The sequence below is a fragment of the Pantherophis guttatus genome, chromosome 10, assembly GCF_059756535.1.
Source record: "Pantherophis guttatus breed Tessera chromosome 10, ASM5975653v1, whole genome shotgun sequence".
NCBI classification, from domain to species: Eukaryota; Metazoa; Chordata; class Lepidosauria; order Squamata; family Colubridae; genus Pantherophis; species Pantherophis guttatus.
The window spans coordinates 2620649-2645894 of record NC_142072.1 but is presented as its reverse complement, the minus strand read 5'-3'; the positions used below and the strand labels follow the sequence as shown (position 1 = coordinate 2645894).

Below are 25246 nucleotides of genomic sequence, written 5' to 3'. Positions count from 1 at the left end.
CAATGAATCAGCAGTAAAACTTTAAAGTCACACAATACATGTTCATATTAAAGTCACAGAACACATATATTGCCTGGACAACTTGTTAGGCTCAAACCATATCCTAACATAGAGGTTGATTTTGCGTATAGCAGTTCATGGCTAACCTTTTCTGGACCGAGTGCCCAAAACACGCACCCAAACCCCCAAATTGCACATGCCCCCTGCCCCCTGTGCATGTGCCTCGTCCCCACATGCGCCCCCCCCACAGCCCCTCCGTCCCCCATGCACGCGTGCGCAGCTCCCATGCGTGTGTCCCGCCCCACAAGCATTCGTGGCAGAGACCTGAAGACCAGCTTGGTGGTGGGAGGCACGCACACATGCGCAGCAGAGCTGAAATGGGGCGACGTCTCATGTGCCATTAGAGAGGGTGCTACGTGTCACCTCTGGCACGCGTGCCATAGGTTCGCCATCACGGGCCTGTAGTGTCCTAAGTGTCCCATCTGGTTTCCTCCTTCGCAGGTACATGATGTCCAACGGCTACAAACCAGCACCCTTGGATCTTAACCACATCAAGCTCACTCCAGCCCAGAACACCTTGGTGGATAAGCTGGCTGAGAACGGACACAATGTCTGGGCAAGGGATCGGGTCCAACAGGGCTGGACGTACAGCGTCGTACAGGTGTGGGACTCCAGAGGAAAGGATATTCTAGGGCAGCGGCAGAGGTGAAATGCTTCCGGTTCGGACCGGATCACCTGATCTGGTAGCAATGGTGGCAGGTGGATCAGAGAACTGGTAGCAAAAATCTCTGCGCCCCCCGCCCCACGCCCAGCTGAGCTGCAGGATGATCAGAGGCTTTTTTTTTTTACTTTTAAAAGCATTTTTTCTACAACCTCTTCCGATGAAAAAATGCTTTTAAAAGTTTTTTTTTTAAAGCCTCTGATGATCGCGCGGCTCAGCTGGGATCGTCAGAGGCTTTTCAAAGCATTTTTTTCTGCAACCTCTTGGCCAAAGAGGTGATAAAAAAAAATTGCTTTGAAAAGTCTCTGACGATTCCAGCTGAGTTGCCTGATCGTCAGAGGCTTTTCAAAGCATTAGAAAAAATGCTTGGAAAAAAAAAAAGCCTCTGATGATCGCGCGGCTCAGCTGGGATCGTCCGAGGCTTTTCAAAGCATTTTTTTCTGCAACCTCTTCGGCCGAAGAGGTGGTAAAAAAAAATTGCTTTGAAAAGTCTCTGACGATCCCAGCTGGGTTCCCTGATCTGGGAAGGGCAAAAACAGCCTTCCCCACCCCCTCGGAGGCCCTCCGGAGGCCTGAAAGGGCCCATTTCCCAACTCCCGATGGGACAGGAAGTGACGTTTTTTGCTGTCCCCAGCCTCCAGAGCCTGTCTAGGCGTGTCATAGGTTCACCATCACGGATATGGACTGATGGCTGAAAGCTACAACCTGGCAGGGGAAGGGCATAACTCAAGGCATGATATGGGATGAGGAACCACAAAGGTGGCATCTGGTGGTGTTACCACAAGATTCCAGGTCATCTCCTCCACTCCTACCAGCTTTCTAGTAAAGAGGCGTGTGGCTTTGTGATATGTTTTGTTAAAACTGCTTTGTGTTCATAGACCCGTATGTCCTTCTTGGGCTTGTAGGACATCAAAAACCGGCGTAACCCCCGTCTGGTGCCCTACCACCTCCTCGATGAGAGGACCAAGAAGACAAACCGGGACAGCTTGCGGGAAGCGGTGCGGACCCTCCTTGGCTACGGATACAACATTGAACCCCCAGATCAGGAAGCCAGTGAGTGTCCTTCCATTCTTCGGCCTCTACTGGTTTCTACTCCTTAACATCAGATTAACAGAGTTGGAAGGGACCTTGTAGGTCATCTAGTCCAACCCCCCGCCCAAGCAGGAGACCCCACACCATTTCTGACAGATAGCAGTCCAGTCTCTTCTTGAAAGCCTCCAGTGATGAAGTTCCCACAACTTCTGAAGGCAACTTCTGTTCCATCGGTTGATTATTCTCACTGTCAGGAAATTCCTCCTTATTTCCAGGTTGAATCTCTCCTTGGTCAGTTTCCATCCATTATTCCTTGTCTGGCCTTCAGGTGCCTTGGAAAATAGCTTGACCCCCTCCTCTCTGTGGCAGCCCTTCAAATATTGGAAGATGCTCTCCTGTCTCCCCTGGTCCTTCTCTTCACTAGACCAGCCATGCCCAGTTCCTGCAACCGTTCATCGTATGTTTTAGCCTTTAGGTTTAATTCATTGATTCTTTTATTACATTTTTATGCCACCCATTTTGCAGTCGAGCAGCTCTGGGCAGCTTACAAACTTCATGAAGACAGAGGTACAAAACCTAAAATATTAAATAAACCAAAATTAATCGGAGCAGCCCAGAGTCATCACATCAGCAAGATGGGCAGCATAAGCGTTTAATAAATAAATAAGCTAAGACTCAGATTACTATGAAGTATAATATGGTTGCAGGAATTGGGTGGGACTACTTTAATGGAAAGAAGGGTTAGAGGTGATTTGATAGCAGGATTCCAGTATTGGAGGGGCTGCCCCAAAGAAGAGGAGGTCAAGCTATTCTCCAAAGCACCAGAAGGCCGGACAAGAAACAACGGTGGGAAACTAATCAAGGAGAGAAGCAACCTGGAATTAAAGAGAAATTTCCTGACAGTGTGAGCAATTAATCAGTGGAACAACTCCCCAGAGCCTGGGGAGGGTGAAAACTATCTCCCCGCACCCTCCGGAGACTGGAAACAGCCCATTTCCTGACTTCAGGTGGGCCCAGAAGGGCCAAAAATCAGGTGGCCAGCACGTGCATGCGTGCTGGAGCTGAGCTAGGGCAACACTCGCGTGCCCACAGATATGGCTTCATGTGCCACTTGTGGCACGCATGCCATAGGTTTGCCATCATGGCTATAGGGTCTCCTACTTGAGCAAGGAGACCTCCAAGGTCCCTTCCAACTCTAGTGGACTCACTTAGGTGGAGGTAGGATGTTCTTCCTAGTCCACTAATCCCCTCTGGCGGGTCCCTTTTGTCTTGTCTTCTTGGTCTCTGAACAGCTCAAGAACTGACCAAGGGCCGGCTGGAAAAAGTCCGCATTTTCCGTGCTGAGCAGTTCTACGCGGTGAAGTCGGGCAAGTGGTACTTTGAGTTTGAAGCCGTCACCACCGGGGAGATGCGTGTGGGGTGGGCCCGCCCGGACGTGCGCCCGGACGTGGAGCTGGGAGCCGACGACCTCTCCTACGTCTTCAACGGGCATCGGGTGAGTCTGGGCTGCCTCCTCCTCTTCCTTCTTGTCTTCTTCTCGTTCCCTTTCCCTGAAGCATCCCTTCCGTTTGTCTCCGTCCCGCAGGGTCAGCGTTGGCACGTAGGGAGTGAGCCTTTTGGTCGCCCCTGGCAACCGGGAGATGTCGTCGGATGCATGATTGACCTGACAGAAAACCACATTATGTTTACACTGAACGGGGAGATGCTGATCAGTGACTCGGGGTCAGAGCTGGCCTTCAAAGAAATAGAGACCGAAAATGGTAAGCAAGACCGTTACTGAACCTCGGACCCTGGTTCCTTCAGAGGCTGAACAACCTTTATTGTCATTTTCCATTGTATTCACAATGGCACACGTTAAAATGAAATTCCAATGCACCACCCTCAAATTAACAACAACACTATAGTAAGAGCAGCAGCATCATCCAAAAATGTCAAATTATACAAAAATGACACCAAAACCTATAACCATACATACATGCAAATCAATCACAGTCCGTCTTGAAGACATAGCAGAAAAAAAGAGTCAATCAATCAGAATAGAGCCGGAAGGGACCTTGGAGGTCTTCTAGTCTAGACCCTTGCTCAAGCAGGAGAACCTATATAATTTGAGACAAGTGGCTGTCCAGTCTCTTCTTAAAAACCTCCGGTGATGAAGCACCCACTGTCAGTATTCTGTTGTGACCCAGGCCCAAGTAGGTATTATCAGACCCAATCAGTTCGAAACAAACAGACTTTATTAGAACAGCTGAGAATTAACTCATTCTCAGTGTAATCCAAACTAATTCAAAACAAATTCTTCATAACACAATTCTTCAATTCTTATCACCAACCTTGGTCTAATTAGGCAACCTGCCAAAAGCTTTTCTTGGCAAAAATTCAGAAGCAGAAGACGCCGACAAGAAATAAATGCAGCAAGACAAGAAACAAATCTATCAACGTCGTTTTCCGCTAAGGAGCCGTTGCTGGTCTTTTAAGCCTTATGGGAGGGGCCAATCATTTCCTGGCCTTACTCCTGAGTCGTCCTTTTTGTTTTAGCTGCTCTTGTCTTCTGGCAGCTCTTCTCATGTGTGCGCTAGGAACAGGCTCCTCTTGTTCCTCTGCCTCTCTGCTGTCAGAGGCTCCTGAGTCCGCACATCACTCCCAAATGGCCCTGGCCCCATCTCTGCCTCCGATGCAGAGCTCTCATCCAGGCCTTCCCCAGCCTCCTGGACTGGCCCATGTTCTTCCTCAGCCTCCTCACTGTCCGACTCCGCTGCCAGCTCCGCAGGCTGCTGTCAGACCACAACATGTTCCAAGTAATAACCCCATTGTAGACAGAGCTCCGAGGCAGGTTGATTCCTCAAAGAACAGCTTTATTAGGAGACATCATCTTGGCACAACTGGTGGAAAGCCAACTCTAAATATTCCCGCGCTTTCCACCTCATTAAAAGAGAAAGTTTCCTGTTTTTCCAGAAGGTCATAAGGAAAACTGGTCATGGAGAGGATGTGTCACATCCTTGACAATACTGTGGACCCTGGCCAAGCAGTGTTTACATGCCGTGTCCTGGATAAAAGAAAGTGAACTGCCAATCATCATTTCTGCTGTCCTCACCACTCTCTGCATAGCCTTCCTGTCCGACACTGGTGGAGGCGGAACTTTTATTTATTCATTGTCAGGAACCCAAGTTCGTTGTTTTCCTCCGCATCTTTTACAGGCTTCATCCCAGTGTGCAGCTTGGGCCTGTCTCAGGTGGGACGCCTCAACTTGGGTCAAGATGTCAGCAGCCTTCGCTATTTCACCATCTGTGGCCTCCAAGAAGGTTACGAACCCTTTGCCATCAACACGAAGCGGGAGGTCACCATGTGGTTCAGCAAAAGCCTGCCTCAGTTTTCCCCCGTGCCCGATGAGCACCCTCACTACGAGGTGAGTCAGAGGGGCGGAGCCTTGGAGGGTGTCCCCTGCGGAAGGTGTGCGTTGGGACTCAAATGTTGACAAGGAGAGCTCCATGTTTGAGAGGCAACTGTGGCGGCAAGAGGACATTTTTAATTGTCTCGGGCTAAATTATTTAATCTGGTTTTAATTATGTTTTTTAACTTTTGTATCTATGTATTTTATTTTGTGCCTGTTCACCGCCCTGAGTCCTTCGGGAGTAGGGCGGTATATAAATCTAATAAAACAAACAAACAAACAAACAAACAAACAAACATTCTGAAATCTTGGGAGGGATTTATGAGCAAGAGGAGGCGTGTATAAGTGCACTAACATGCCTATCGTCCCTATCATGTATTCTCTTGTTCTCGTTTTTGTCTGACAAATTCCAATAAATAAAGATACTTTTGGGTTGGCTTGGTGAGGAGAGAGGGGCCGCCATTTTGAATGACTGGGAGATTGAAGGGATTTCGAAGCTTGGTAGGTGCCATCTGCAGGAGCTTCATGAGACAGATAGTGGCCTGGCATGGAGAAAATGTGGCAATAAAAACGATCACATAATTCCAGAACAGGTGAACCAGAGGCACTAATGGAGCATCTGTGAGAATTGATCTGTTGTACAGCAAGATTGTGGTTGAAGTCATGAATGAAGCGAGATGAGAGATTTTGCATGACTGAGAGGAAGTATGGTTACTGGCAGGGGTAAAATCCAGCAGGTTCTGACAGGTTCTGGAGAACCGGTAGCGGAAATTTTCAACAATTCGGAGAACCGGTAGTGAAAATTTTGAGTAGTTTGGAGAACTGGCAAATACCACCTCTGGCTGGCCCCAGGAATGGGGAGGGAATGGGGATTTTGCAGTATCCTTTCCCTGGAGTGGGGTGGGAATGGAGATTTTGCAATATCCTTCCCCTGCCACGCCCACCAAGCCATACCCACAGAACCAGTAGTAAAAAAATTTGGATTTTACCACTGATTACTGGGATATTGGTTTGGAAAGTTCATATCTCCTACGAATGTTCCTCTGATGCCACCTCCATCTTTACATGACCTATCAGAAGATTGGTAACATTGAGCAAATTAAATTTTACCACTTATTTTTCTACTAATGAATATTTGTTTATAAGTTCTGGAGGACTCTAAAGAGGGGGTCTCCATAATACTTTGAAAAACAGCAATGGAAGGTTAGGATGAGCCTGGGGAGAAGTTTGTCCACTGCTACTCTGACTTTCTGTTTTGGTCCTCTGTGGGCAGGTGTCACGGATTGACGGCACCGTGGACAACCCGCCGTGTCTAAAGCTGACGCACCGAACTTTCGGCTCCCAGAATGCCATTGTGGAACTCCTCTTCCTGCGTCTCAGTATGCCAGTGGAGTTCCACGAGAAGTTCAAGGTCACAGCTGGTACCACTCCGCTCACTCACGCGCTCACCATCCCTGAAGATGAGGTCAAGGACGTTGACCTTGATTCCGAATATGAGCAGTTGAAGAAGTCTGCCAGCCGCAAGGAAGCGGAGGAAGCCGAGAAGGAGAAACAAGGCCCGGGTTCCCCAGCTACCCACAAGGATTTACCCAAAGAGGCCCCCAAAGCAGAGAACGAGAAGGATTCCTCCAACGAGAAAAGCAAAGCCAAAAGAGGGTAAGAACTCTATGGAAAGCTTACCAGGAGATCAGGAAATCTCCTAGTGGGGAGATGATTGGGTAAAAAGGAATAATGAAAAATGAAAGAGTTTGTTTACAGTGTGACTACTATTTTGAGACAACCCAGGAGCAAAATACAGGACACAGAGGTTTTGTCATTACAAACAGTGGTTTATATACAAAACTTCTATATACAGACATACATGTGGTAGGTACATACCAGGCAAGCAATCAATCTTCAACTCTACACAGAGAGCTACAATGCAGATAGAACACGACAAGGAGAGAGATACACGAGGAGAGAGAGAGCAACACCCTCTGATGGCCCCCCCTTATATAGACAGCTTCTTAAAGGGGCAATAACCCTGCTGACTCATTCTCATTGCATCATCTCGGTTTACAGCCTTACAGGAGCAGGTCAGCTATTAAATCATCATTACCTTAATCTTTAGATCTTTAGATATCGAAGTGGGAGAAGAAGCATTCTTGGTGTGGAAGGCTATCAACATAATCACACACATACTGATTCTGAACTTGTTCCGACAGAGTTGAGCAGGGTTCATTTCCAAGAAGTTTGCGCTGGAGAAAATCAGGTGGGACATCTTAGATGAAGGATCTACTGTCCTTTCTGATCATACTCTCCTTCCTATTTATCTTCTCCAGCTTCTTGTTCAAAGCCAAGAAAGCCACCACCCTCATGACCACTGCTCCTGTGGTTCCCACGGTACCTCGACTTGAAGAGGAAGTAGTTCCCGATGACCGGGATGATCCAGAGATCATCATGAACACCACAACGGTAACAGGAAGTTGAATATCTAGTGACTGAGTACAATATTGCCTGTTCCTACCAGACAAATATCCCAATTTGTGTGGAATACACTGTGGTGGAATGTAGTCTGGATTCCCAGACGAGATGTGCTGCATTCCAGAGGAGTAAGAGACAGTGAAGTTAGGATAGTTTGGTTGGGAGAGTCAAGATAGCTCCTCCCTAGAAGTTCTCAGAGTCTATCTTTAAAGATGCAAGTACTGTATTTTTCGGAGTATAAGACGCACTGGAGTATAAGACGCATCTTAATTTTTGGGGAGGAAAATAAGAAAAAGCTGATTGTCAGGGGGATCGGCCTCCCGGAATACCCCCAATCAGCTGTTCCCAGACGTGCATTTTAGCAACAGGTTCATTGGTTGTGAGCTCTGTGCCTTGCTTTAATTTCAGCCTCTGAAACTTCTATAACTCTGTTTCAGAAAAAACTTTATTTCTGCCCCTGAAAGCCTCCGAAACAGAGCTTCAGAAAAAAAGCCCCTGAAACTTCAAAAAGCTCTGTTTCGGAGGCTTTTTTTTTTGAAGCTTCCTTTCTGAGGCTTTTTTTCTGAAGCTTCGTTTCTGAGGCTTTTTTTCTGAAGCTCCGTTTGGAGGCTTTTTTTCTGAAGCTTCATTTCTGAGGCTTTTTTCAGCCTCTGAAACCTCCGTTTGAGAGGCTGGGCGGAGCTACATTCGGAGTATGGGAATCCAGACTACATTCCACCCCAGCATTTCTGGTATTCCAGAATGGAAATGCTGGATGGGGGCAAAAGTAGCATGTTCTTTTGATAATCTCTCGTCCACAAGTTATTTACAGAATACTTTTGCTCGAGTATCAGCAATGTTTGCATTGAGGAACTGCGCGTCCCACACCATATTGTTTACCCTTTGCACCTTTCTCTTTCCAATCTAACAGTATTACTACTCGGTCCGGATATTTGCAGGCCAAGAGCCCACTACTGTCTGGGTAGGTTGGGTGACCCCCGATTACCACCAGCACGACATGAACTTCGACCTCACGAAGGTGCGCAACGTCACGGTCACCATGGGTGACGACAAGGGAAACATCCATGACAGGTGAGCGTTATCCAGACCTCTGCTGTGCATTATGGATCAGCTACGAGCCATTTCTGAGGAATAGTAGCTGGTAACAGAGTGGAGATCTGGCCAGATCTGGGGGTGTTTGAAGAGTCTTTTTCCGGTTGAACGAAGGGCAAAATCACCTTTTGGTGTGGAAACAAGGGCGGTGCAGTTGCCCAGAAGAATTTGGGAGAAGGAGAGTTGTAGCTTCAAGCCTTTTGGGTCGCCAATCCAAAGGCTTGTAGTATCTCAAGAAAAAGATAAGTTGATAGGTCATGAGCTGCAGTGGTGCATTGGTTGAGTACAGTACTGCAGGCTACTTCTGCTGACTGCCGGCTGCCTGCAATTTGGCAGTTCAAATCTCACCAGGTTCAAGGTTGACTCGGCCTTCTATCCTTCCGAGGTCGGTAAAATAAGGACCCAAATTGCTGGGGTGGGGGCAAGATGCTAACTGCTTAGAGAAGGCTGTAAAGCAGTGTAAAGCGGTATATAAGTCTAATTGCTACTGCTATCTCCATTGTCTCTCATTTCAACAGTATCAAAAGAAGCAACTGCTACATGGTTTGGGGAGGGGAGTTTGTCAGCAGTACCCAGCAGACCCGAGTTAGCACGATGGATCTGGTGATCGGTTGCCTTATTGATTTGGCCACGGGGCTCATGACTTTCACAGCCAACGGGAAAGAAGTCAACACCTTCTTCCAGGTAAGCGGATTCAGGATACGTTCTCCAGGAGAGTTGACGGGGGCTGAAATTTATTCGGGAGATGTTTGGATGGACGGATAAGCAATCAAGGAAGTGTTTAGAGGAGTTGGATCAGAATGTCAACCTCAAGGCCCTGGGGGATGGATCCGGCCCACAGAGTGCTTAGATCTGGCTCATGAGGCCGCCCTGGAAATAGCAACGGATCATCTCGCGGTGCCTCTGCCAGGGAAAACGGAGCTCTGTTTTCTCTGACAGAGGGTTGCAGGAGGCCATCACAGCCGAAAGCGGAGCTCACATGGGCCGTGGGCGGCACTCCCAAGCACCATTTTTTCTGGAAGAGGGTTGCAAGAGGCCGACACAACCAAAACGGAGCTCAGGACCCCGTTGTCACTGGCAGAATGCTCGGGCCACCAATGGGCCCCCAACATGAGTGATGTCGAGTTGGCCACACCCACCCTGGCCACGCCCCCTCCCAAGGTCGAACACAACCCTGATGCGGCCTTCAGTGAAATGGAGTTTGATACCCCTGAGTTGAATGATTAGGGCTCTCGATGGTTCTTTACTTGGCTGCAGAAGACAACAAAGATGTCAGGTCCACAAACGTGAAGCTTTTAGAAAAGGAATCCAGGATAACCAATGGAGAGAAAAATCCTGTAGGCTCTCCCAACAATTTGCAAATAATATAACAATAATCCAATCCAGATGATATTCAGCTGAGTATTTTTAAAAAAATAATAATCCATTCCAGGTGCTACCATGTTTCCCTGAAAATTAAGACCCTGTCTCATATTTTTTTGAACCCCGAAATAAGCACTTGGCCTTATTTTCGGGGAGGTCTTATTATTTTGGGGTGCATGGAGCAAGATGGGGTTCCTCTTGCCATCTTACCTGATTTCCAGCTCTGCCTGCCTAACCCTAACCAGAGGAATTGGCGGGAACCAGCTATGCATGCATTTAAATATTTTCGGGGAAGGTTAATTTTTGGAGCGGGGCTTATTTTAGCGCATGTGCTCAAAAGCCCAATTGGGCTTATTATCAGGGGATGCCTTATTTTCAGGGAAACGGGGTAGTCAGCTGGGTATTTTTAAAAATACGGAAAATCAGTACTGGGAGACTAGAATGGGCCAGTTTTATGGCTTTGTATGAATTATGAATTCACCAAGGCTAGCTGGTCAATTCTGGGAGTTGAAGTCCCTAAGTCTTAAAGTAGTCAAGTCTGGAGACCCCGATCTACATTGTAAGATACTACCCTACTTCAGTATCCTAACCGAAAGGTGCCATTTTTCTCCTTAGATATTTACAGTTGCTGGAGATCTTCCCCAATAAACCCTTGTTTTCTTTTCTTTTGGCTTCTCTTCTCCCACAACCGGTCCATCTCAGGTGGAACCCAACACAAAACTGTTTCCAGCTGTTGTCGTTCTCCCAACAAACCAGAATGTCATCCAATTTGAACTGGGCAAACTGAAGGTAAGGCCCATCCCTGAAGCTGCACTTTGGGAAAAAAAATTTTTTTTAAAAAAAAATTGCTCCTGGAATAATGAAGGAATTCCCACTTGGATCAGGTTGGGTTGGAAATATTATACGCAGATTAGTTAATGCACAATTTTTCTTTCGCTTTTCCAACTCCTTGCGGGACAGAATATTATGCCCATATCAGCTGCCATGTTCCGGAGCGAGCGGAAAAACCCGGAGCCCCAGTGCCCACCTCGGCTTGCCATCCAAATGCTGGCCCCCATGACTTGGAGCCGTATGCCCAATGAGTTTCTACGGGTGGACGTTGCTCGCTTTAGCGACCGCCATGGCTGGATGGTTGAATGCCTGGAACCAAACATAATGATGGCTCTTCACATCCCAGAGGAAAACCGGTGAGAATCTAGTAGACTTCCATTTCACTTCAGAGAAACAGGCTGGCGCCTCCAGGGTGATGATTTTGGTGTTTTGCAACCCGATCTGGATGGGGGATCTTGGGAGTTGAAACCTGCAGGGTCCCAAGGTATTGGCTGAGTTTATGGTTCTATCACTCAGAGGAGTGTGATGGAATGATGTTGGGAAACTCTCAGCCAGGCATAGAAGAGGAGTCAAGCAGGGAACTAGCCTTGAGTCTTTACACAGTTGGAAGAGGAATAAATCTGACTTCCCCTTAAGCTCCATGGAACCTTATCTGATTGTTCCTAAGGGGAGGCAAGCAGTTTGGGGAGGTTCCTGTAATATACCATATTTTTCAGAGTATAAGATGCTCCGGAGTATAAGATGCACCTTAGTTTTTGGGGAGGAATATAAGAAAAAAAAATTCTGCCTCTGCCTATCAGCATCCATTCATTAGCATCCTGTCAGTGTGTGAGAGAGTTGAGGGCTGTTTGGAAACTGAAACAGTATTTGCTGTATGAGCAACAAGGAAGAAGACGGCAAGGAGCCTGGACATGGCTTAGGTCAACTGTTCTAAAGCTGCATGCTGTGCTGATTTCTGAAACTAAAACTGAAACTAAAACTCCTCTCCTCTGCTTGTGTTTTGCTGGTGTTGGAAAACCTGCTTTTGGTATTGTATATTTACTTTATGTTATATATAAAGAGAAGTTATTGAATCCTGCTGAATCAGTTACTTGTGGGTGCTTTCTGGATGTGATTGCTGCTGCAAACTCTGACAGTCCTTGCAGCAAATAGCGAACAGCCCGGTCAGCTTCAGCACATTATTGCAGCCTGATTCGGCATGAGCGGGTGGATCGGCCTCCCGGAATACCCCCAATCAGCTGTTCCAGGCTGCAGGGATTGCCACAAGCCATCGCCTCCTCCGTGCCTCGCAGTTTTTGCTACATTCAGAGTATAAGACGCACCCAAATTTTCAGCCTCTTTTAATGGGGGGGGGAGTGCATCTTATACTCCGAAAAAATACCGTAGTTCAAACACAATAAAGTTGCTGATATGGACCTTTCACAAATGGATCTGATTGCTTTCACTTGACAATGTAGTCAGAAGTTGCAGGAAGGAGAGGCTCTTTCTTAGAGGACAAAGAGGCAGTGGAGCTTGGTGGAATGTGTTGGCAGGCAGGAAAAGAGCAAGGGTGAGCCTTCCCAAGCGATTCACAGGGTGGATCTAACAGTTATGCAGATATTTGCTTTAGTCTGGCACGATTCTGTCCGTAGGCGAACAACAACACAGAAGCTACTCCACGTATCATTCTTGGTTCTTTGGGACCGACAGAGAAAGAGTAACTATAATTATATTTTTAAAAAACCTATCCTCTGAAGATATTTAATATTTAGGCTTTCGTCTGCTTGCCTAATTTAGCAAAGGGAGGCATCTACTGATGGATGTAGTTGCTGAACATTGGGAGATGGAAAATCTTCGCAAATGGTTCCACTTTCTAAGATGGTACCAAACCTGGAACTTCCCTTCCTCTTTTAACTCTCAAACTTTCCTCCCCATCCCTCTTTCAGATGTATAGACATTCTGGAATTGTCCGAGCGCCAAGATCTGTTGACTTTCCATTCCCATACTCTGAAGTTGTACTGTGCCGTGTGCGCCTTGGGCAACAATCGGGTGGCCCATGCCTTGTGCAGCCATGTGGACGAGTCACAATTGCTTTACACCATCGAGAGCAACCATCTTCCAGGCCTGCTGCGTAGTGGCTACTACGACCTCCTTATCAGCATGCACCTGGAGTCGGCCAAGCGTTCCCGTCTCATGATGAACAGCGAGTTCATTGTCCCCATGACGGACGAGACCAAGAGCATCACGCTGTTCCCGGATGGCATGAAGAAACCGGGGTTGCCCGGGGTGGGCATGAGCACCTGCCTACGCCCCCCGCTCCACTTCTCCGACACCTGTTTTGTCAGCACCAGCTCTGAGCTCTACCAGCTGAGTCCTTCCATCCCGTTGGATGCGCTGAAGGTGAAGGCCATCAACATGCTGACAGAGGCTGTCCAAGATGGAGGGCAACATACCCGGGACCCTGTTGGGGGTAGTGTGGAGTTCCAGTTTGTGCCCGTTCTCAAGTTGGTCTGCACCCTCCTCATCATGGGTGTGTTTGAGGATGAAGACGTGCGCCATATCCTCAAGATGATTGACCCCAATGTCTTTGGAGAATCCAAAGAGGAGGAGGAAGTTCCGGTGGGGGCTGAGGAGGAGGTGGGGGAAGGAGAAGACCAGGGCTATGTGGAGGAGGAAGAAGCAGGAGAGGAAGAGGAGGAGGAGGAGGAGGAAGAGGCTGGAGGGGAGCAGAAGGAAGAAGCCGAAGAAGGAGAAAAGCAGGAGCTGAAGGCCATTGAGGCTGGGGAAGCTGAACCCAAAGAGGACGAGGAAGGACTGGAAGAAGGCCTGCTGCAAATGAAGCTTCCTGAATCAGTCAAATTGCAGGTAAATAATAATAATAATAACAACAATAACTTATTTATTTATTTATTTATTTTTATATGCCGCCTTTCTCCGGAGACTCAGGGCGGCTTACAATGCGTTAAGCAATAGCCTTCCTACTTTTGTATATTTTATACAAAGTCAGCTTATTGCCCCCACAAACCGGGTCCTCATTTTACCCATCTTAGAAAGGATGGAAGGCTGAGTCGACCTTGAGCCTGGTGAGAATTGAACTCACAGTAATTGCAGGCAGCTGGATGTTAAATGCTGCCTTAGTAGGAGGCATTAGCCTCCTACGCCACTCAGGCTCCTATTGTCATTGTACGTGTATATACAGTATACCCAAACAACGAAATTCACTTAACACCCAAAGACCAGGTCCAACACACATAACAATCCCCAAACACACCTCCACCCACCACAAATTCCCCACCCCTAAACCACCCAAACATCCACACAACAGACCAAGTAGTGCTGTCCAACAGCTCACCGATGGTGGCTCTTTAGTTCATTGTTGAGTGCAATTATAGCTCTGGGATAAAAACTACTCAGTGTGGTCCGAGTTTTAATTGTTCTGTATCTTCTGCCAGAAGGCAACAGTCCCAAAAGATTGTAAGCAGGATGGGAAGAGTCTGAGAATGTTATGCAACTTTCTCAAATGGCGAGATTCGAAGATGTCGTCCAGGGCTGGTAGCTGGAGTCTGATGATATTCTGGGCAATTTTAATGATTCTCTGTAGAGCTTTTTTGTCCGCTACAGAGCTGCTCCCATACCATGCAAGAATGCCGTATGTCAGGACATTCTCAATGGTGCTGCGATAGTCGGACAGAAGTAGATGCTGAGATAGATTGATCTCAGAAGGAGGTTTGAGATTTCTCTTTGTTTCTTTCAGTTCCTCCAACTGCACCCTTCAAATATTTGAAGGGGGTTTGGGCAGAATAAAGAAACTACATATATCATCTCAGAACAACCTCCTGCTCAAGCAGGAAACCCTATACTCCAGTGTTTCTCAACCTTGGAAGCTTGAAGATGGGTGGACTTCAACTCCCAGAATCCCCCAGCCAGCGCTGCTAGCTGGGGGATTCTGGGAGTTGAAGTCCACCCATCTTCAAGCTACCAAGGTTGAGAAACACTGCTATACTCTTTCAGACAAATGGCTGTCCAGTCTCTTCTTAAAAGCCTCCAGTGATGGAGCAGCCACAACTTCTGGAGGCAACTTCCATTCCACTGATTAATTGTTCTCACTGTCCGGAAATTCCTCCTTAGTTCTAGTTAGAACTAAATTCTAGGTAGAACTAGAAGATGGGGTCAATCTATTCTCCAAAGCCCCTGAAAATAGGACAAGAAGCAACGGATGGAAACTAATCAAGGAGAGAAGGAGCCTAGAACTAAGGAGGAATTTCCCGACCAAACAATGAATCAGCAGAACGACTTGCCTCCAGAAGTTGTGAATGCTTCAACACTGGACGTTTTTGGACATGGACTTCTTTGGAAGAAGAGATCAGACAACCATTTGGCTGAAATGGTATAGGGCAGTGATGGCTAACCTTTTTGCTGTTGTGTGCCAAAAGTGGGGGGAGTGAACACCCATAATTCAATGCGCCCCGCCCCACCCCTCGCACATGCGTGCATGACCCCCCTTCCCCCAATTTTGGCACGTGATGGCACGGTGCGCCCAATAGGCCCGTTTTTTGCCCTCCTCAGTCTCCAGAGGCATTCTAGGAGCCTGGGGAGGGCGAAAACGGTCTTCCCCACCTCCCTGGAGGCCCTCCGGAGGCCAGAAATGGCTCATTTCCTGACTTCTGGTGGGCCCGGAAGGTCTGAAAATCAGGTGGCTGGCACACACATGCGCACTAGAGCTGAGCTAGCACAACGCTCGTGTGCCCACAGATATGGCTATTGTGGCATGCGTGCCATAGGTTCGCCATCACGGGTATAGGGTTTCCTGCTTGACCAGGGGATTGAACTAGAAGATTTCCAAAATCCCTTCTAACTCTGTTATTCTGTTAAGTTAGGTGCTCATCTGGAGGCATCTCTGGATAATCAACATGTCCAACTCACTTTGCACTGCGACGCCTACAGAGCCTTTTCTTAGTCCCTCCCATGGGCATCTTCTCTCTGCCCATCCCTTTCCCTCCTCCTCCTACAGATGTGCAACCTGTTGCAGTTCTTCTGGGACCGGGAGCTGCAGCACCGCGTGGAAGCCATCATTGCTTTCTCGGAGCGCTACGTGGACCGGCTGCAGACCAACCAACGGCAGCGCTACGCCACGCTGATGCAAGCCTTCACCATGTCGGCTGCGGAGACCGCCAGGCGCACCCGGGAATTCCGCTCTCCTCCCCAGGAGCAGGTATTGGGCGGGGCTCCTGGGGATGGGGAGGAGCCAGAGCTAAATGGAAGGGAGAACCACTCAGTGGTAGAACCTACAAAAGTATTATGCGTGTCGGCAATGTCGGGTTTAGGAGTTTGAAACTCTGGGAAAGGCTAGTAAATAGTTGTTTGAAATTCAGGACGGTTGGATAACTTGCTGCTAAATGCGCCTGGGAATTGCAGTTTAGGGTTTAGATTTAGATTTAGGGTTTGGGTTTAGAGTTAGAGTTAGATATAGTTAGATTTAGATTTAGGGTTTGGGTTTAGAGTTAGAGTTAGATATAGTTAGATTTACATTTAGATTTAGAATTAGATTTATAGTTAGATTTACATTTACATTTAAGATTTAGATTTTAGATTTAGATATAGTTAGATTTACATTTAGATTTAATGTTAGAGTTAGAGTTAGATTTATTTTTAGATTTAAGATTTAGAGTTAGATTTACATTTAGATTTGCATTTAGATTTAAGATTCAGAGTTAGATATAATTAGATTTAGATTTAGATGTTTATAGGCTGCCCGACTCCCATATAGCTAATCCTTGATTTACAATCATTCATTTAGTGACTGTTCAATGTAATAATGGCACTGAAAAATACAACTTATGACCACTTCTTACACATATGACCATTGCAGCATCCCCATGGTTAGTTGATCAAAATTTGGGTTCTTGGCAACTGGCATGTAAGTACATGCCAGTTGCCAAGAGCCCAAATTTTGATCAACTAATGGCGATCACATGATCCTGGGATAGTTGCAGTGTCCCAGGTTCATGTGATCGCCATTTGTGGCCTTCCCAGCCAGCTTCTGACAAGCAAAGTCAATGGGGGAAGCTGGATTGGCTTAATGACCACATGATTCACTTAGCAACCGAACGTCCATAGTCCATGCAACTCCTGTAGTAGTGGGATTCTGTGGGAATGCCACAGTTGCTGTGTTTGGCCTCAGCTGAAGTTTCAAGATGTCTCCTAAGGCAGCTCCCGAGAATATGACATTTGCATCTTCAAAACCAGAATGTTCTTCTCATAACAGATCAACATGCTGCTACAATTTAAGAACGGTGCCGATATTGAGGATTGCCCGGTACCTGAAGAAATCCGAGATGAATTGTTGGAATTTCATACTGATCTACTAGGCCATTGTGGTAAGACCCTGGAAGCTTGAGGGGCACATATCAACTCAAGTAGAGAAGGCTATGGAAGAGTTTGGGACACAATTCTGGAATTCTGGACCACTTCGAACCAGAGGGAAATTGGGAATGAGCTCATTCAGAAAAGTGTATCTATCCAACTGACATAGAACACGGGTGTCTCCACAACCTTGGCAACATTGACTTGTGGACTTCAACTCCCATTTTTAAAGTGATCAGGGTTGGAATTCTGGGAATTGAAGTCCACAGGCCTTAAAGTGGTTAAAGTTGGAATTCTGGGAGTTGAAGTCCACAGGTCTTAAAAGTGATTAAGGTTGGAATTCTGGGAGTTGAAGTCCACAGGTCTTAAAAGTGATTAAGGTTGGAATTCTGGGAGTTGAAGTCCACGGGTCTTAAAAGTGATTAAAGTTGGAATTCTGGTAGTTGAAGTCCACAGGTCTTAAAGTAGCCAAGGCTGGACATCTCAATATGGAATCAATGGTGCACAAACCCCTTTATTATAGTTTTTAATCTTAGTTTCCATAATGATCTCATTCATCCTAGTTTAATATCTTTTCCTGGGCATTCAGACAGAGTAGGATTTTGCTTCATCCTGCCTCCAGTGTCCCCTGTTATAAATTTTTGCACCCAGGAGCTCTGTATCTTTTCTCTACAGGAATCCAAAGCGATGGGGAGGAGGAACAGGAAGAGGAAGATACTTCCTTTCACCGGCGGTTGATGAATTTGGTGGAGAAGGTGGTGAACCTTCGCAAGAAAAAAGAAGACCAGCAAGATGAGCAGCCTCCGGAAGACGAACCGAAACCCAGTAGGTATCCCCAAGTGGTGGAGGGGAAAGAGCGTGATATAGCCAACCCATAAATCGGTTTTGAGGGAATGTCAGGGCCTTCCAAGGATCATTGTGAGATCCAGTTCTTATCAGTCTAAACATGTGTGGTCAAAAGTTCTAACAGTCATGGAGGCAGGTTGGTGAAGACCAGTTGAAGAAGTTCTGAAGAAGATGCCGTAGGCTCATCCCAGTCTCCCCACTCTGTAGGCACATTGCAAGAGCTGATCTCCCACACGATGGTCCATTGGGCCCAAGAATCCTTCGTCCAGAACCCAGAGCTAGTCCGGTTGATGTTCAGCCTTCTCCATCGGCAGTACGACGGCCTCGGTGAGCTCATCCGTGCTATGCCCAAGGCTTATACCATCAATGCCAACTCAGTGGAGGATACCATGAGTCTCCTGGAGTGCCTGGGGCAGATCCGCTCACTGCTCATCGTTCAGATGGGACTTGAAGAGGAGAACCTGATGATCCAGAGCATCGGGTATGCGCTTTCATCTCCTGTAGCTTCTTGAACTTGTAGATCTCTTTCACTGTGAAACTGCTTCATAGGCTCCATTATGGGGTCCTCTATTATTTCTCAGATATTTCTCTCTCTGGGGACAATGAGAATATATCTGCTGAAAAAAAAACTCTGCATTGGTGACAGGAAGGGCATTTGGCCAGTAAATACTCAGCTCCATTCAGTTGCCCAGACTCCACCCCGCAAGGGATTGTGGCGTCATTAAAAGGAGATGTACCTGTTGGGTTGAGGATTTCAGTTCTTTCTTTCCCATCCTCACTTCCTCCATCTGCTCTGAAGTCCAACTGCTGCTTCTCCCTGTTTTCCTTGGCTAGCAATATAATGAACAACAAAGTCTTCTACCAGCACCCCAACTTGATGAGGGCCCTGGGAATGCATGAGACTGTCATGGAAGTGATGGTGAACGTTCTGGGAGGAGGAGACTCAAAGGTAAGGGACCTTGTCTTTTGGCCGGTCAATGCTCTAGTACCCCATAGGATCCCCATGCTTGGAAACGGAGGTATGGTCTGCAGGATTCATCCCTGGAGGTTTTTAAGAGAAAACTGGAAACCACTGGTCTGAAATGGCATAGGGTCTGCTGCTTGAGCAGGGGGTTGGACTAGAAGACCTCCGAGGTCCCTTCCAGCTCTCTCTTCTGATAGTAATATCTGGGCCACATTTTTCAAAATTTCACCATTTAAAAAAATAAATAAGGAAAATAACATCTCCTGAGCTTCAAGGAGGATATTTCAGACAGAGTGTTTTCCTTCCTGGGTTGTCTACCCTTTCCTTAAAAACCTTTATATCGGATACAATTTTAAGCTAGAACCCGACTCTTTGGGTCATTGTTTCAGAGATATTTCCTTACCTAAGCCGAGAAGCAGAAAGACCAAGGGCAGGTGGTGGGAGCAGGAGCAACTTCTGAACTCCTGCTGACTTCTCCATTGAGTTTACTCGTGGGAATCTGGCAGGGAACATTGGAAATCTCCCCTTCCCATACAGGCAGATAAGTGGGAGCGAGGGATTGCTAGACTGGCTGGGAAACTGTCACAGAACATTGAAAATGAAGATCGTATGACTGCAAAAGCAGCCCAGCCACGCAGAAGCAGCCAGTTAGCACTGAAATAGCCACAATGTCCCCAAATTTCAGCCCCGCAGGGAGGTCATTGGGTCTTGGACTTGGGATACTTTCCGCAAGTTAGCCCATTTTTTGAGATACCTTGGTTCAAAAATCCTTGCCCTACGACGCACCATTTTACCCAGGTGTAAGAGTTCATGACAGCGAGAGCTTTGAGTAGTATGTGGCTAGTGGAAAATGGCTTGATGGTGCAGGCCCACCTCCAAGCCATTCAAGGAAACACCCTCTCGTCCGCTAAACAGGAGATCCGCTTCCCTAAAATGGTGACCAACTGTTGCCGCTTCCTGTGCTACTTCTGCCGCATCAGTCGCCAGAACCAACGTTCCATGTTTGACCATCTCAGTTACCTGCTGCAGAACAGCGGGATTGGGCTGGGTGAGTTGCTGTGCTGGGGGAAACGGGCTGGGTTGCAATGGGGACAATCAACACCAGGGATGATCGCTACCCTATTAAGGATATTGACTCTTACTCGAGAGAGAGCAAAAAGCCGTCGGGTTAGCGTTGACCTGGTTTTGGGCCTCGTGATGTAAGCCCCAACATTTCCCTGCATACTTTTGAAATATTTAATTGGGGTTTTGAAATTGGTTTGAAGTTTGATGCGGGAGAGAGTAGTGTGATCTTCATGCCCTGTTCTCAGGTGGCATTGCCAGGTTGCTCCAACCTCTGGGGCACTACTAAGTTCACTGATGGACTTCTCTCTCTCCCTTCCCTTCCTCCCTCTTTCCATCCATCATCTACCATCTATTCCTTCCTTCCTTCCTTCTTTTCCCCATCCATCATCTGCCATCTATCATCTACCATCTATTCCTTCCTTCCTTCCTTCCTTCCTTCCTTCCTTCCTTCCTTCCTTCCTTCCTTCCTTCCTTCCTTCCTTTTTTCCCCATTCATCATCTGCCATCCATCCATCTATCTATCTATTGCTCCCTTCCTTCCTTCCTCATCCATTCCTTCCTCATCCATTCCTTCCTTCCTTCCTTCCTTCCTTCCTTCCTTCCTTCCTTCCTTCCTTCCTTCCTTGTTTTCCCCATTCATCATCTGCCATCCATCCATCTATCTATCTATTGCTCCCTTCCTTCCTTCCTCATCCATTCCTTCCTCATCCATTCCTTCCTTCCTTCCTTCCTTCCTTCCCCCATTCATCATCTGCCATCCATCCATCTATCTATTGCTCCCTTCCTTCCTTCCTCATCCATCCTTTCCTTCCTTCCTTCCTTCCTTCCTTCCTTCCTTCCTTCCTTCCTTCCTTCCTTCCTTTTTCCCCATCCATCATCTGCTATCCATCCATCTATCTATCTATTGCTCCCTTCCTTCCTTCCTTCCTTCCTCATCCCTTCCTTCCTTCCTTCCTTCTTTTCCCCATTCATCATCTGCCATCCATCCATCCATCTATCTATTGCTCCCTTCCTTCCTTCCTTCCACATCCCTTCCTTCCTTCCTTCCTTCCTTCCTTCCTTCCTTCCTTCCTTCCTTCCTTCCTTCTTTCTTTTTCCCATCCATCATCTGCCATTCATCCATCTATCTATCTATTGCTCCCTTCCTTCCTTCCTTCTTTCCTCATCCATCCCTTCCTTCCTTCCTTCCTTCCTTCCTTCCTTCCTTCCTTCCTTCCTTCCTTCCTTCTTTCCTCATCCATCCCTTCCTTCCTTCCTTCCTTCCTTCCTTCCTTCCTTCCTTCCTTCCTTCCTTCCTTCCTCATCCATCCCTTCCTTCCTTCCTTCCTCCCTCCCTCCCTCCCTCCCTCCCTTCCTTCCTTCCCTTCTAGGAATGCGAGGATCCACGCCCTTGGATGTGGCTGCTGCTTCGGTCATCGATAACAATGAGCTGGCCCTGGCTTTGCAGGAGCAAGATCTGGAAAAGGTAGCTTTGCCCAATTAAGAGGATGCCAACATGCAGGGAATATCCCACTCATATCCTAGAGGGAGAAGGAGGCCCCAAGACTCCCTGTTCAGGGCAGGAATCCCAGTGGAGGCACCTCAGATTCATGATCTTACATAGTTTGGTAATGAAACATCTGCAAGAAAAGCACCAAGCTCAGAGAGCACCAAGGACCCCACAGTCCTCCTCCTCTTCTTCTTCACAAACCCTGCTGTCTTGATGATGTTATCTAGCTGGGACATGAAACGTCTGCAAGGAAACTGCCAAGCTCAGAGAGCACCCAGGACCTCAAAGTTCAACCTTGAACCTCATTCTCTTTTATTGGCAGCATCCTTTCTAGCGATAGAAAGAGCCTTGGTGGTGCAGCAGACTAAAGCGCTGTTAAGTAGCACCAGCTGCCTGCAATTATTGCAAGTTCAAATCTTATCAGGCTCAAGGTTGACTCAGCCTTCCATCCTTTTGAGGGAGGTAAAATGAGGACCCAGATTGTGGGGGCAATAAGCTGACCTTGTATAAAATGGAACACCGCTTATGGGGGGCCCCCAAAGCCCTACTAAGCAGGTATGTACAGAAGTATGAAGGCTATTGCTTAATGCATTGTCAGCCGCCCTGAGTCTCTGGAAAAGGGCGGCATATAAATCGAACCAATAAATAAATAAATAATAAATAGCAATAGCACTTAGACTTATATACCGCTTTACAGTGCTTTACAGCCCTCTCTAAAGCGGTTTTACAGAGTCAGCCTCTTGCCCCCAACAATCTGGGTCCTCATTTTACCCACCTCAGAAGGACAGAAGGCTGAGTCAACCTTGAGCCTGGTGAGATTTGAAGATCTGGTGAGATTCTACCTTCATTCAATCTCTGATTATGGTCAGGATATTATGTGGATAAGCCCCTCCATTGTGATAAGTTATGAAATGGTTCCTTCGATCAGTTCTGCTCACTTTGGATGGATTTGCTTTGATAGGAGCTCCGTGGAGCCCAGTGGAAATCTTGAGATATTTTTTTTTCTCCTTGCCTCCATAGGTGGTGACCTACCTTGCTGGCACGGGCCTCCAGAGCTGTCCCATGTTGCTCTCCAAGGGATATCCTGACATTGGTTGGAACCCTTGCGGAGGCGAGCGTTACCTGGATTTCCTGCGCTTCACCGTCTTCGTCAATGGTGAGTTGGGTGACCAAAGTGGTCACATACTGAGACAGGTGTAGGGCATGTCTTCTATCCATAAGAAGGTTGGAGTCACTAAAGAAGGATATGGGGAAACCGATTCTACAACTCACCCTTCCAGAGTACATGGAAGCCAAGTTGCAGTCTGTGCGTCCGTCCATCCATCCATCCATCCATCCAACCAATCAATCAACCATCCAAGTTGTATAGCTGCCCAACTCACCCTTAAGTGACAACAACATTTTAAAAAAAATATTTGAAAATCCATCCCATAATAAAATCCATTAAAAAACCCCACCCCAATGGCAGCCTCAATACAATCAAAGCAGCCACTTGATGGGCTTCATCTCCCTTCAGAGTCTCCAGGCCCGCTGACAAAACTACTGTATTTTTCGGACTATAAGACGCACCTAAGTTTAGAAGAGGAAATCAACAAAAAAAAGTTTTTAGCCTCCGTGGACCCCATTTTTGGACTTTTTTCCGGGCCTTTACCAGCCTTTTTCGGCCCATTTTTAAGGCTTTTTTCTGCCCTTTTTCTAGGCTTTTTCAGCCCATTATTGAAGCTTTTTTCAGCCCATTTCCGAGGCTTTTTTCAGCCCGTTTTTGAGGCTTTTTTCGGTCTGTTTTCAAGGCTTTTTTTGGCCAGTTTTTGAGGCTTTTTTCGGCTCGTTTTTGAGGCTTTTTTCGGTCTGTTTTCAAGGCTTTTTTGCCAGTTTTTGAGGCTTTTTTCGGCCTCAAAAAAAGCCCCGAAAACGGTCTGAAAAAAGCCCTGGAAATAGGCCAAAAAAGGCCTGAAAAAGGCCTGAAATTGGGTCATGCAGAGGCCAAAAAACGGCCGGTGGGTGGGTGAGGCTTTGGCGATATTCGGTATTATAAGACACACACACATTTTCACCCCCTTTGGGGAGACAAAAAAGTGCGTCTTATAGTCCAAAAAATACAGTACATTTTTAGGGCCCCTTGGAAAAGCAGAGGGTGGGGACCAAACATACCTAGGGAGGGGTGATGTTCTATAAAAGAGGGGCCACCCCCAAGAAAGCCCTTTTTCCTGGTCCCACCAGATGACGACCCCTAATCAACGGGACCCATAACGCGCCCTGCCTTTCCGTCCTGGTGGACCAGGTTGTTGTAATAGGGGACAGGTGGTCCTTCAAATCACCTTTTCACCTCTGTGTTGTTTTTCTGGGTCCCTGGGGTAATCAGTTTAGTCCTGTGGGTCTCTCTGAGGTCCTTCTCCTTCCATAGGTGAAAGTGTGGAGGAGAACGCCAATGTGGTGGTACGCTTGCTGATCCGTCGCCCTGAGTGCTTTGGCCCGGCCCTGCGTGGGGAAGGAGGCAACGGCCTGCTGGCGGCCATAGAAGAAGCCATCCAGATCTCTCAGGATCCTGCTCGGGATGGGCCTACCGTCAAGAAAGATCGCCGAAGGGAATTGTGCGTGAAGGACACGCTGGAAGGCGGTGGGAGGAGAAATCTGTTGTATAATTTGGAAGATTAACAGATTAACTCTGTAATTAGCAAAGATAGGGAGGAATCCCCAATGGAGTGGAGGTGGGATCTTCTATTTTTAATATTAGAATTCTTTATTGGCCAAGTGTGTTTGGACACACAAGGAATTTGTCTTTGGTGCATACACTCTCAGTGTACATAAAAAGACAAGATACATTCGTCAAGAATCATAAGGTACAACACTTAATGATAGTCATTGGGTACAAATAAGCAATCAGGAAACAATATCAATATAAATCGTAAGGATACAAGCAACAAAGTCATACGTTTTTAATCCACTAACCATTTCCAGAATGGCATGCTCTCATAAATATTGCTTCTCTCTCTCTCCCATTCCTCTCTTTTTTCGCTCTCTCGCTCCCAGATTTGGGGGAGAAGAAACTCACGAGGAGTATCGGGTCCATTTGGGCAATGCCATCATGTCCTTCTACGCTGCCCTCATTGATCTGCTGGGACGCTGCGCCCCTGAGATGCACGTAAGGGTCCCTTCTCTTTCCTTCACTGTCCTGCCCCTCGGGGATAGAAGGAAGTCCGCTTCTTTTGAGTATAGGTAGTCCTTGACTTACAATCGTAAATTTTGAGCCCCAAAATTTCATTATCCTAACATCATCAGTGCTAGGACTAACACTGATGAGGTTACCTAGCTGGGTAATGAAACCTCTGCAAGAAAACAAGCAAATTCAGAGAGTACCAAGGATCCCACAGTCTTCCTCCTCTCCAGATCCCACCCCCTTCCAGCACTGATAATGTTACCTAGTTGGGTAATGAAATGTCTGCAAGAAAACGGCCAAGCTCAGAGGGCACAAATGACCCTACAGTCGTCGTCGTCCTCCTCCTCCTCCTCCTCCTCCTCCTCCTCCTCCTCCTCCTCCTCCTCCTCCTCCTCCAACAAACCCCACTCCCTTCTAGCACTGATGTTGTTACCTACTTGTGTCATGCAACGTCTCCAAGCAACCCTCCAAGCTCAGAGAGCACCAAGGATGCC

General features: G+C 47.2%; 1 protein-coding gene across 10 annotated transcripts in view; it reads left to right on the top strand.

Annotated features, from left to right (window-relative positions):
- The window catches only part of RYR1 (ryanodine receptor 1), a 135095-nt gene that overhangs the window by 43309 nt on the left and 66540 nt on the right, over window positions 1-25246 (top strand). For all 10 annotated transcript variants that reach the window (XM_087876533.1, XM_087876531.1, XM_087876532.1 and 7 more), the window contains 22 exons: window positions 502-661; window positions 1627-1774; window positions 3046-3248; window positions 3339-3513; window positions 4948-5156; window positions 6415-6797; window positions 7463-7595; window positions 8515-8675; window positions 9215-9380; window positions 10761-10847; window positions 11019-11245; window positions 12815-13733; window positions 15880-16080; window positions 17134-17245; window positions 17907-18056; window positions 18285-18558; window positions 18912-19026; window positions 19957-20089; window positions 21477-21571; window positions 22616-22751; window positions 24000-24186; window positions 24626-24737. In XM_087876533.1, coding sequence (XP_087732659.1) covers window positions 502-661; window positions 1627-1774; window positions 3046-3248; window positions 3339-3513; window positions 4948-5156; window positions 6415-6797; window positions 7463-7595; window positions 8515-8675; window positions 9215-9380; window positions 10761-10847; window positions 11019-11245; window positions 12815-13733; window positions 15880-16080; window positions 17134-17245; window positions 17907-18056; window positions 18285-18558; window positions 18912-19026; window positions 19957-20089; window positions 21477-21571; window positions 22616-22751; window positions 24000-24186; window positions 24626-24737 — 4486 coding nt within the window. The remainder of the gene's footprint in view (window positions 1-501; window positions 662-1626; window positions 1775-3045; window positions 3249-3338; window positions 3514-4947; window positions 5157-6414; window positions 6798-7462; window positions 7596-8514; window positions 8676-9214; window positions 9381-10760; window positions 10848-11018; window positions 11246-12814; window positions 13734-15879; window positions 16081-17133; window positions 17246-17906; window positions 18057-18284; window positions 18559-18911; window positions 19027-19956; window positions 20090-21476; window positions 21572-22615; window positions 22752-23999; window positions 24187-24625; window positions 24738-25246) is intronic.